This window comes from Pseudopodoces humilis, chromosome 4 (assembly GCF_049639895.1).
Source record: "Pseudopodoces humilis isolate 2021_Gansu_Grassland_sample_001 chromosome 4, ASM4963989v1, whole genome shotgun sequence".
NCBI lineage: Eukaryota > Metazoa > Chordata > Aves > Passeriformes > Paridae > Pseudopodoces > Pseudopodoces humilis.
Genome location: NC_142203.1, coordinates 64,042,936 through 64,055,808, shown reverse-complemented (window position 1 = coordinate 64,055,808; position 12,873 = coordinate 64,042,936). Strand labels below are relative to the sequence as shown.

Here is a 12,873-nt window from a genome sequence, read left to right as displayed (position 1 = left end):
GGTACAGTCATGTCTTAGGCTGCAATGCAAGATGTAACCAAAAGTATGTATTCTATTACCATCTATTAAAACCAGGTGGGGCAGTGTTCTTTATCTCTTCCATCCTCCCTCCAGGAGGATTTCTTCTGTTAATGGGCCATTGAGTCTCACTGCATGACTGATAAAATTACATCATCCCATTGTCAGATGCTCCACCCAGGGGGAGGAGCCAAGCATTCCTACCTGGATGTAATCTGAAACCTGGAACAACACAGGCAGTCTTTCTCCACTGGCTTCCCAGAGGGAACACTGGATCCATCTACACCACCACTGCACCTTCAGAGGAAAACTGCAGCATTTCTACAGGATCATTGCTTCAACAGAACCACATCTGTCACTCCAGGAGGACTGCAGCCACCATTTAATCAGACTGCTACCAACACCCTGACCAACAGGGTGTCAGGTTGTATTCTGACTCTGTCAGTGGTTTTGTACTATTGCATTTTATTTTAATTTTCCTATTAAATTGTAGTTCTGACTTATGATCTCCCCCTGGTTTGCTTTCATACCAGCACAGGTCAGTGCTGGCTGTCAGCAGGATAGGAATCCAGAAAGTTACCAAGCGGGAATTACAGTAACTAATCCTGGTTGTCAGTCCATCCAATGCATTACTTCATAGAATTGTAGAATATCTTGACTTGGAAGGAACCCACAAGGATCATCAAATTCCAACTCCTGGCCCGCACAAGACAACCCCAAGAGTCACACCATGTGTGTGACAATGTGTGACCATGTGACAATACCTGAGAGCATTGTCCAAACTCTTCTTGGACTCTGTCACATTTGGTGCTGTGACCACTTCCCTGGGGAGCTGTCCCCTGACCACTCTCCAGATAAAGGACCTTGTCCTGATATCCAACCTAAACCTCTCCTGACACAGCTTCATGCCATTCCCATGGTCCTGTCACTGGTGAACAGAGAGAAAAGATCAGTGCCTGCCTCTCCATTTCCCCTTGTGACAAAACTCCAGTCTGCTACAAGGTCTCCTCTGCAACTCCTCCAGTCTGAACAAGCCAAGTGAACTCAAGTCTTCATATGGAGTCTCCTCCAGACCCTTCAGCATCTTTGTAGCCCTCTTTTGGATACTTATACTTCCAGTTATTAAAGGACAAAGCAATATCATTCCAGAGCTGAAAAGTATTTTTCAAACAGTCCACCTGTATTTCTTATAAGAAATATCTTAGAAGAAAAAAACAAAACAAACAAACCAGGTGTTCATCATATGGATTAATACCTCCACAAATGTACCTCAGATTGCAGAGCTCAGATGAGGGTGCTTTCCACCAAGAGAAAACCATTCAGCTGGATTTATGTCTCTCTTGTTCTAGCACAGCCAGACACTAACAGCAGTGAAACACTGTCTGATGGAGAGAGGAAGCCAGCAGCAAATGCTGCTAGGCGAGACAGATCATTATCAGCCAAATGTTCTGAGCTGCAATTAGCAACAGGCTCAGAAGAACTTGCTGTGCCTGGTGTGAGAACAGGGCAAGAGCATAGCTCTTGTTTGCAATGCCACAGCAGTGACCTTGCTCACCTCTCTCAAATGAGTCCTATCCTTTACCTGTAGCATAAGGATGCTTAATAGATGGACCAAACTGAGCACAGACACTCTCCATGCCATGTGCTCCTGCTCTTCACAGAAACAGCGCCAGTCTTGGACAACACACAAGGACCTTGATGACATTCCAGAAATAAGCTTCAGGACCACCCACCTGGCACCTGACAACAGCCTGAAACAGCATCCCTGGGTACAAAACATCCTTTCTTAAATTTTTACCATCTTTAAAGGCTGGTAACACTCTGGCATCAGATTTATGTTTTCACCCTAATTACCCAAACCCTAACCAGCACCTCATACGTGGCTAAAGTAGAAATGAAACTTGCTGGGCTGACTACTTGCAGTAGCTTAGAAGAAAAAAAAAACAAATCTAAGTAAAAAGAGCATGTGGGAGGAGAGAGGTGAAGAAAGATGGGTAAGGAAAGGAAGTGACAACAGTGTTCCTTTAGCAGGGAACTGTGCTGTGTCCCCTCCTGACACAGGGTGGTTGGCACAAGACCCACACAGCTGGCCAGTTGAGAGAGTATTAAAAGTTGTGAGGAGCCAGTCCTCACTATTTCAGTGATATTTTCGGCCAAAATTTCTTCAGCCATCCAGGGAACAGAGAGGTCCTGTGGTTGCTTTTCTCTGGTAGGACATGCAAATCCGAGACAAATTGTAATGAACTTAGCTCTGAGAAAAATGCCTGTTCACAAGGAGACGAGTTTCTTTTCAACACCCACTGCATCAGGAAACAGCAGTGAAGACACTGGACAAAATGACCTTTACCCATTATTCAAGCAACATAGTCCACTACCACACCTGCAGGAATCATTTGGGATCATAGCCTTGCCTCAGAGCTGTAATTTGAACAGGTCTCACTGGGAAAGCAAAGAAGCCAGTTTCGGACATCAGAGTATGTAAATAACTTGCATGGGAGTGTTGATGTGCTGGAGGGCAGGAAGTCCCTGCAGAGGGATCTGGGCAGGCTGGATCATGGGCTGAGGCCAATGGTGTGAGGTTCAACAAGGCCCAGTGCTGGGTCCTGCCCTTGGGTCACAACAACCCCAGGCAGTGCCACAGGCAGGGACAGAGTGGCTGGAAAGGAGCTGGGGGTGCTGGTGACACAGCTGAACATGAGCCAGGCTGTGCCCAGGTGGCCAAGAAGGCCAATGGCATCCTGGCCTGGCTCAGCAATAGTGTGGCCAGCAGGGGCAGGGCAGGGATTGTCCCCCTGTCCTGGGCACTGGTGAGGCTGTACTTTGAATCCTGTGCCTAGCTTTGGGCCCCTCATTCCAAAAAAGACATGGAGGTGCTGGAGTGAGTCCAGAGAAGGGCATCAGAGCTGAGAACGGGTCTAGAGAGTAAGTCAAATGAGAAATGGCTGAGGGAGTGGGGTTGTTTTGCCTGCAGAAAAACAGGCTCAGCAGTCAACTTTTTGCCCTGTACAAGGCTGCACAGGTTGTAACATGGTGGGGTTGACCAGGCAACCTGCAACAGGACATGAGGAAATGGCCCCAAGGTGCACTACAGGAGGCTCAGGTTGGACATCAGGAATAATTTCTTCACTGGAAGGGTGGTTAGGGATTGGAAATTGGCTGCCCAAGGAGATGCTGGAATCACCATCCCTGGAAGTGTTCAGGAAACTATTGGACATGGCACTTTGTGGTAGAGTTTACTTGGCATGATGGTATTTGGTCAAAGACTGCACTCAATGATCTTGGAGATCTCTTCCTAAGCTTATTGAATCTTTGATTCTAAATCAAAGTAAGAAGGGAATAAAGATCCATGGCAGTCCCTCCTTGCTCCTAACAGTAAAATTAATGTGTCTGTTACCCAAGATCTAATTTCATATTTGATTTACTATACAACAGTGCCTGCTCACAGAACTGAGAGTGCAGGGTGCAGGTTTCAACACTCCACCATGAAACAAATCATGGTGAGGTTCATCCTTCATGCTATAGCTCTGAAAACAAGAATGTTCAATAGGAAAGTGCCTGCATCTCACCATGGCTCCTATTTCACTCTAACTACTTAGTCTCCTTCATATCTTAATACTCTTTTATGATATAATACATTCTGGATGACAGTTGCTTAGCTACAAAAACCCTCAGATCAACAGCTACAGTATTAAAATATTGCCAAAGGTCAAATCCCACTGCATGATCATTCAGTATCTTATAGATATGTCTTCTATTATTTTTCTTAGTGTCTGAAATAAATACTGAAAGACATTTTAATATAAAAGGCTATGCTCTCTAGGGCAACTGTACAACCCAGGACAATACATGCAATTATATCATTATAATTACAGTCAATTTCTTATTATAATCTTTGACAACATCAAGTTTGTATACTAGACTTAGCCCTCTTAGCCTGCCCTTCCCCTTCCAAAAAAAAAAAAAATTATCCTGGAGAAAAATATAATTATTAAGAATTTGCCTAAAAGTAAAGTTGTAAAGAATAGATGAGTAAAATAAGGGCTAGATATTTGCAGGATTTGTATTCATGAAACAAGCATCTTTCATAGTGACAGTGACTCCTTAAGAAAAAAACTGCATTGCAACCCACAGATTCCTAAGGAAAAAAAAGTATCACCTCTGCTTTAACAGTAGAAAAGCATGGGCATTTTTATAGTTTATGCAAATTCTGTATCATACAGAAGGTGGCACACCAACAAGACCTTTGGTCTGGCTGCTTTCACTATTTCCAGCCCCCTGTCATAGTAATCTCTTTTGTACAATTGTGGCAGCAGTGTGCCAGAATCCCTACTGCCTCCTCTGCATGCTTTATCAAACACATCTCTGGCTGTAGCCTGCATGGCCAACTGCTCATTGAGCCCACAAAGGCTACTTGTTTGTAAGCACAGGGAAGCATTTAACTAAATTAATTGCAGGCTTGGTCTATCTTCTGAGAATGGATTTAAGGGGTTTCTGTCTCTAGGGCTCCTTTAACACCCCTTCCTGCCTTAAATCTTTCCTACCAGCCAAGTGGAGGTACCCGCTGCAGAAGCTGGGGATATGCAGGTGACTTCTTCAGAAACAGTGTGGATGCATCCTCTCCATATTGCATTTGAAAGTCTTCTGAGGTTTTAGAGGCTACTGAGAATTGCTCAAATCCATCAGAAATTATAGATTTCAGCATGTTCAACATGGTTTTAAGAGCTGACAGGATTTTGTTTTGACATTTCTATTCACATCCTACCCCTCTAGAAACGTGGAGCAGCAACAGAAGATTAAAAATTCAAACTTCCAAACATATAATGAGCATGTTAGTTCATGCAGAGCTGTCCAGTTCTCTGCTTAAACTTTGACAAAGATGTGCATATAGAGCTACTTATATAGTCCTGAAAGCAATGGTTTGCAGCACACAAGAGCTAACTCAACACAGAGACATGGACGTTGCCATATCTACTGAGTTTGTATTTGTTTGTGTTTGTGTGAAACATCTTCGCTTTACAGAAAATTATTACCAGCTTGAACACCACCTTGTGAATACACCTGGACAAGCTTGTTTGTGTCAATCTCTGTGCTCATTTTGTACCTTATAAATGAAGAGCAAAAGGATCAACCCATCAAGGAACCATTTCCTTCACAATGAGGTAAAAGCAGCTACACAGACTCAGGCCCAACATTAGCAAATTTATTTTCCCTGGGGTCAGAACTTGTTAGCATCTATTAGCTTTTGAGTTTCCTTAGTGATCTGAGTAATGCAGAAAGATCAAAGAAATCCCAAGCAACTTAATGAGACATTTGCAATTTCACTACAGCAGCCGTAAAGATTGAAGTGTGAAATCTTTGAGACAAGTAGATGTTAGAGACAGCTTACAGCAGTGGAGCTGAGAGAATGAACATTTCCTTTTTTGTGATGAAAAACACTTGCTGCTGTCTGTGTGTGCAGGGTCACACTGTGGCCAGAGTGTTTCCTACAACTGGAAAACATAAAGTATATTTACAAGGAGTCACACAGCACACACAGTAACTGTAAGCAGATATTTTGATGCCCAGCATAATAAAACTCACAAGCACACCACACAAACGGAAAAATAGCGAGACACCCATACCTACCACAAGAAAACATCAAGATAACTACCCCAAACAAACACCCAAAAGCCAAGCCACTGATCATGGAAGTCACCATGGTGATCACCACCAATCTTCCTCCTTCACCAAATCCCACAGGCTACTAGTGGGTACATAAATACTTTAACAAAGTTATTAAAAATCTGTATTTTGTGACAATTTAATACTGTTCCAAGTTCATGAGCAAAGCCATCAGACGCAACCACACAGGCCTTCCTATGGGAATGCTATACTGAAATTCTCATGCAGACAGATGGTCAGATGATGAAATGCCACTACACACACACAGCCCATTGGGCTTTGTGTTAACTGCACAATTGTCATTGTGCAGGCCTGTTAACATGGTAGATAGATTCTTCCAATGAAATCTCCCTGTGCTGTTCTATGTGCAAACACAGACTGCCTCTTGTGTAGAAGGACTGGAAAAGTAATTAAGGATAGTTTGAGGAAGAACAGAAATATTAAAGATTTTTCTGAATTGCCCAGAGTTCATTTGAATAGCTTACTAATACACCAGAATGCCATTTTGTGCCTTCTGTGGTCAGGAAATAATAATAATAATAATAATAATAATAATAATAATAATAATAATAATAATAATAATAATAATAATAATAATAATAAAAATAATAATAATAATAATAATTAAAAAAAAAAAACCAAAAAAAAAACAAAAAGAAAGGAAAAGATAGCCATGTCCCAAGGCAAACACAGTGTGGTAGGTGTGCTTGTACCACACACATTAGTGAGGGACTGAGTCTCCCCTCACCTCTCAGCAGCTAAAGAGCTGACACATCAGCTTCTCAAGTCCTAAAATCAGAACCATCTCACTGGAGCTTGGTGGTCTCCTGCAGCCCATAACGGAGACAGACACTAAGGTTACAATCAGGAAGGATGCAGAAAATCAGAAAAATACAGTTGCCACAGTTGCCACAGTTGCCATTTCTGTTGGTTTTCTTTTTCATATAAAATAGTTTAAGAATGGCATCAGTCAGTATGAAGTGTGGATTAAAAGATGATCAATTCCCACTCCTCCTGCCACATAGAAACTCAAAAATTCAGCTGACGGAGGTGTGGCACCATCAGTAACTGACTCAAAAAATCCCACTTCTTGCAATCTTGCAGGGATCATTTTTCATAAAATATCCATCTATTCCCTAGCTAAATCTGACTGTGCTTAGTTCATGACTGTACCCAGAGACGGATTTTCTCCTGACAGTTTCTGTGGCCTACTTACCACCCCTTCTGCTAATAGTGTGGATTGGATGCTTTGCCTCCACTTCAAAAGGTTCATTCTCATCTGCAGGATATTTTTTTTTCAAATTTGGTTTGGTTGCTAAGGAGGAAGCTTTAGCATGGTAGGCAAGGATTTAGTCATATGTGAGCCACAGAGAACATTATCCCTAGAGATTAATTTGGAAATCAAGTGACAATTGGCGGGGTATGTGTTTACTTTCTATTTTTTGAAAGCTTTACAAGTACCACAGGATTTCTGCATCTTCTGAAGGAGATCTATTCTTCTGCTATATTAATAAATGGCAGAGACAACAGAGTATCATGCTTGTCTCAAGTGTCATAGATAAAATTAGTAATATCACTGCAAATCAGAAAGCAAACTAGATTATTAGGAACAGCTCTACACTAATCAAAAGGGTGTCTCACAACCACCTTTCAGATATGCTGAAGGCAGCTGCCTCACTGTGAAGTTAATTCAATGAACACAGAAAATGCAATTCATTTGGCATATACTGTTTGCTAAGGAGAATTTCTTGGCATCTAAACTGTGTGTGTGATAGAATGTTAAGCCTGGAAACACACTGATAGTCCTCAAAGTTTTTCATTAAATCCAAGAAACATAATGTCCACAAATGCAAGCTATTCTCCTCATTCAAGTAAATGAAAGTGAAGCGTGTGTTACTGAGTTTTGTTATACTGAACTGTGGGCCTAGGAAGACTACAAGAAATGGCTTTGCCCTCTTGTATTTGTGCAGGACAGAAAGCTTCACAACTTTTAATTTCTCCTTCTTTCTAATTGCTGTACCACAGAACACTACCTGCGATGGCAGCAAAGCCTGTAAACAAACATTATCAGTAAAAAACTCCTGGTTTATATTCGCTGAATTGAGTCTTAGGAGCATGAAAAATTTTTTGGGTTTTTTTGTTTTTGTTTATTGGTTGGTTGGTTTTTTTAATTGAGGTTATTTTGGGCCTCACAGCTTGCATATCTGTGCTCTAGGAAACAGGTTAAAGAATAACATCCCTTCTCCTGAAATATATTGCCTTGGAAGGCTGCTTTACAGCAGTGTGCATGTGAACCTCCACCACCACAGGCAGTCATGGAAAAGCCATTAAACCAACCATCTTGGTGACAGAGGAATATTTCACTGTGTTCTTTCCCAACATAAAATGCAAAATAGCAGCTTGGATTCTGGATAGAATTGCTGCATGGAGTCTGCTCACAGATTTCCTAGTCCAATGGATGCTGTGACTGAGGGTAACTGTGCTCTCCCTCTAAGGTAGCCACTGCTCTTCAAATCATAAACAATTTCATGACTAACGATTGACTTCAGAGACCAAAACCTGGTATGTTTTGTTGCATCTGAGAGGATCTAAGCTTTGCCCTATTTTCAAAACTAAGTCAATATGTAAAAGACCACTGTACAGGTGGAGGAACAAAACAAAAGAAATTACTACAGCTTTTATTCAACCATGCCAAAGGAACATTTCTTAAATGTAACACTTAATTTAGGGAAAAAACCAAATAACCCAACTGTAGTAGTTTAGATTCACCAATTTATTTTCCTGGGACCCACAGATCTCCGGCCAGCCCCGCTCCCCACCCCCGTGGCCTTGTCCGGCCTGGGGGGAGGCTGAACTGGAGCTCTGTTACCTCTTACAGCTGGAAACCAAAGAGGGAAAAAGAAAATCCTGGGCTTACATTTTAAAGGGTGCTGTTCACAGTTTGATCTCACTTTTCAATGGTCAAAACTACTCATTTCTCAGAAATGGTGAGTTATTGACCAGGAGAAAAAACTCCCACCAGCCTCCAGCATCCTTAACTTCCTTAGGTGTTTCTTACTTTTTTGTTGTTGTTTTTTTTTTAAATGCCAATCTATCACACCAACCAAACCCAAACCAAACAACAAACCCCCACACCAAAATTATTTGAAAAATTCAACCTTATTCCTTTGCATTCAGATCTTTTAAAATTCAATGGGAGGGAAGAACCCTATCCAATCATGGTTACAAAACTGCTTCAATTAGCAAGATAACTGCATTCTTAATGTAAGGCTCTACATTAGCCTTACATCCCCAGCATTTCTCAATAAGGTAAACAGTATAATATACAAGTCTATGCAGTAAATGGTAGCAAAAGCACGTATGTTATCTACCTGGACATAAAGATGAGATTTAATTGGGTATTTATTCTGAAAAGGACAAAATAATATTTTTACTGCATGATGGTTTAAAGTCACAAAAACAGCACAGCTGGAATGTACATCTTAGTACCTTTTGTATGGATTCCATATTTTTAAGCTACTGAAGTATTAAGGCAATGAGATTGAAGACAACTGCACAAATTCTATTGTGTAAATTGTACTTCATCTTTTAATTGCTTGCCTATTTATTTTTTAACAGAATAATCATGAAATATATTTGATGTTTACTTTTAGAGCAGTTAACCCAAAATACAGGCTCAGTTGCTGTCTACATTATTATAAATTCAAAGCCTGTTTCTTACTATAGTGTATTTTTGTATTAAAAAGAAAAATGCAAGATGAGATGCCACACTGGGAAGACTAAATATTAGCCTTGGAGATTATTTTGAAGGTCTATTTCTTTCATAATGGCTAAAAGAATTATGCAAAAAAGGAAAAAAAACTTTTCATGTGGCAGACGTGACTACACACTTGGGGATCATGTGAAAAATCTCAGTTGAAATCTGGCAAAACAACATTTTCAGGTTTTTATTCAATTATTTATTGACTTTTGAAGGTAGCTACAATTTCAAGATTTGCTGCTGGAAAGGCATAATAAAAGTTCAACAGCCCTGGATTCAAAGCCCAGTCAAACATATCCAGCATCTATTTCAAGTCTTTGTTTTACAAACAGCTTCTAAAAAGCACATTGTAAGCCAAAGATGAAGAAAATGGGGTTTGATGGCTATTTTATTCATACAAGAAGCTTTAAGAACAACCTGTTAGTTTCCAGATCGTGATACTTCATGTTCTAAAGAACACTCAGGAAGATATTTACCAGAGGAAAAAAATCCCTTAACAACAAGGTATTATTGGTAAAATCCATCAACAAAGCACTGTTTTAGTATGGAGAAGTGCTCTTCATACTCAGGAGAGAGGGAGCCTACCCAGTCCCCTGGAGCCCATAAAACACAGACAAAGGATACACTAAGTGCACTCACACAAGGACTTCTAAAAGGACTTCTAAATCATATTCCACTGCTCATAAAACCTTCCATGTTAGTCTTTTACCATGTCAGGTAAAGTTTTTACCTATTTTTTCAAGTTAACAGCTGTTTTGGAAAGCTGCCATAAAAACAGCTCAACCTTTCACAAATATGAGGCCTGTTTTCTTTGCAGACACTGCATCTTTCATCTCACAGAAGGGGATATGCTCCCAACAGACCTTCCTGTCACAGGCACATCCTGCAGAGAGCAAAACATTAGCAGGCCACTGACCCCCACTGTGAATTTTTTTTACACTCTGCAACTGTTCTTTATTTTTAAGGAGAGAAAGAAAATAGCTCTTGTGTCTCAGCATTAAATTTCAGTTTTCATACCAATTTGTCAAGAATATAGTCACATGCCTTTAAGCTCAAAATTGGCTGTGATTTATCTAAGTCAGAACAGTGTAAATAATACATGTCTTGCACAGGTGGCTTTTTTTGTAATATAACAACTAATGGCCTGTCAACAAACTATTCCATGTACAGAACCTATACAATGGTCTGCAGTCTTTCCTGTATGATAAATGAAGAAAGCCTTTAAGGAGTCAAATTCTCTCTGATGGTGTCCTGCTGTCTTTGATACAACGTGTGATGGTATAGAGACAGAGAAACCATACATCTTTGAGGTGTGTAAAGGCAAATTCTGCATCAGGCTTTGTTGATGAGCCACAACAAAAATTTTTTTTATCCAATATCTGAAGCTTGATGCACAAATAAAAGCTAAAATTATCTAGATCATACAGATAGATTTGTCTAGATCATACAGATAACATTTTCCAGTAAGGAAATCCTAGACACAGTATTCAGTGCTTATGGTATGTTTTCCACATTTGGAAAACAAATCAGCAAAACCTGCATCCAGAAAAAAGAGAAGGTTAAGCCAATCCCCTAATATCTCATTATGCTTCAGTTGCAGATTTTCTTTCAAGATGCAAAAACTTGTCCTTCAATGTGTTTCTCTTCAGATATTTTAGGATTATGCTAAGTTCTGACTAGCCCACAGTAGAATGGAAGAAATGCATCAGCCAGAGTGTCTTTAAAGGGAATTGGAAAAACAGCACTACCAACATGCAGTCAGCACAGTCAGCACACCTTACCAGCCACAAACTCACCTTTCTGTGATCGTTTCTCTGAGACCACTTGCAACCCCTTTCACCACTGTACTAGCCTTTGGCGTCAGCACTACTTGAGATATGAAAAAGGAGCCTTTCTTCCTTCTTTCAGTGATTGATGCCTGCAGGAACTGAATCAGCTTTTCCGTATCCGTTGTGTTTGCCCAGGGAGCTGGCATCATCTGGCCTGGCCACAGAAAGGCCACCTCGACAGCCACTGGGCTGTGGTAGAACACTAGCACTTGGTGCTCCTTTTCCCACAGGTACTGGAGACTGACTTCATGGGCAAATATAGCGGGACACATTTTGTTTCCGTATGTGTCCTTGAGCATCTGGACAAGCTTTTCATGATGGCACTTCTGCATCCCGTAGAAATGATTGAAGTCCAAGAAGACCACTTCTTTTGGGTGCTCAGTGAGGAATGCGTTGATCTCCTCCAGACCTTCTTTGACTTTGGCACTGAATAAACCATGAGCGAAGTAGAGTTCATTGTCTGGGTCTCTGGGCTTGGTGGAAATTCTGAGATCAAAATACCGGATACCTGCTCCCAGCTGGCTGGTGAAGTTCATGGTCTGTGTAGCCAACCACTTCCTCATCAGCTTCTTAGCCACAGTGCCAAAAACTGACACAAAATTCTGGACTGTCTCCGGCTGTTCAGGCCCAACTGGAGAGGCTTCATCAATGTAGAAGCTAAAGGAGTCATGAGACCCTAAAAACACAAGGAAGAAAAATTATCAGTATTGTACTCATCTATTAAAAGCCTTTAGTGGGTTTTTCTCAATGAAAATAATTTTCTGACCTGTACCAACACCCACCAACCACCTCCCCTGCCATTTCCCTCAACAACAGTACATTTGTCTGGCAGCATTTGCCTGAAGAACACCTTGTAGGAACTTGGAAAAAAGTCTGTTTCACTGCTTGTCTGGATGCTCAGTCACTCTCTTCCATCTCTTACTTATGCCTTTAGGCTCAATGAACCCAGTGGTCTCTGAACATCAAAGCAATTCTGGTAGCAAAGCTAGTCACACAATAAATCTCTTGAGCCAAGGAGAAGAGTTTGGCCCTGCACACTGAATCATGCACTGTCTAGTTTGTAGAAGCAAAGGAAAAATCAAAACAAACCAAAATCTTTCCACATACACCTTTATGGCCAGGTAAAATAGGAATTGGAAAAATGTCAAGGAATATAACCTTTCTGATCTTTATTTCAAGCCTCATCTGGTCATCCACAAGGTTACTGAATGCTATTTTCCTTCTTAAATTTATTGCTAAAATTCTTTACTTTCCTTTGCTAAAAAAGTACAACAGAGTCAAGAATAGCATCACATTCCACTGATAAAATTCAGAAACTCTGCATGCTCTTCACAGGAATGGGACGCAAAATTTAGCATGCCTATGCACAGGAGTTGCCCTTTTCTACAACATAAAGTTGAGTACAAATATGTAGGGCATTTTGCCATAAAAAATTCTCTGTCTCAAGATATGTCCACCCTACAATCTTAAAACAAAAGCCACAATTAACAATGCTCAGCCTTCAGATAGCGACATTAAAGCAGTTTTATGGAGAGATGAGCTGACCCTAGGAGATGCTTATCACCTTTGTCAACCATTACCCTGCTGAACACCTGGTGTTTGCAC

General features: G+C 40.8%; 1 protein-coding gene across 1 annotated transcript in view; it reads right to left on the bottom strand.

Annotated features, from left to right (window-relative positions):
- Positions 1-12,873, bottom strand: part of PLCXD3 (phosphatidylinositol specific phospholipase C X domain containing 3) — a 74,782-nt gene that overhangs the window by 16,616 nt on the left and 45,293 nt on the right. The window contains exon 2 of the mRNA XM_005527957.2: positions 11,236-11,944. Coding sequence (XP_005528014.1) covers positions 11,236-11,944 — 709 coding nt within the window. The remainder of the gene's footprint in view (positions 1-11,235; positions 11,945-12,873) is intronic.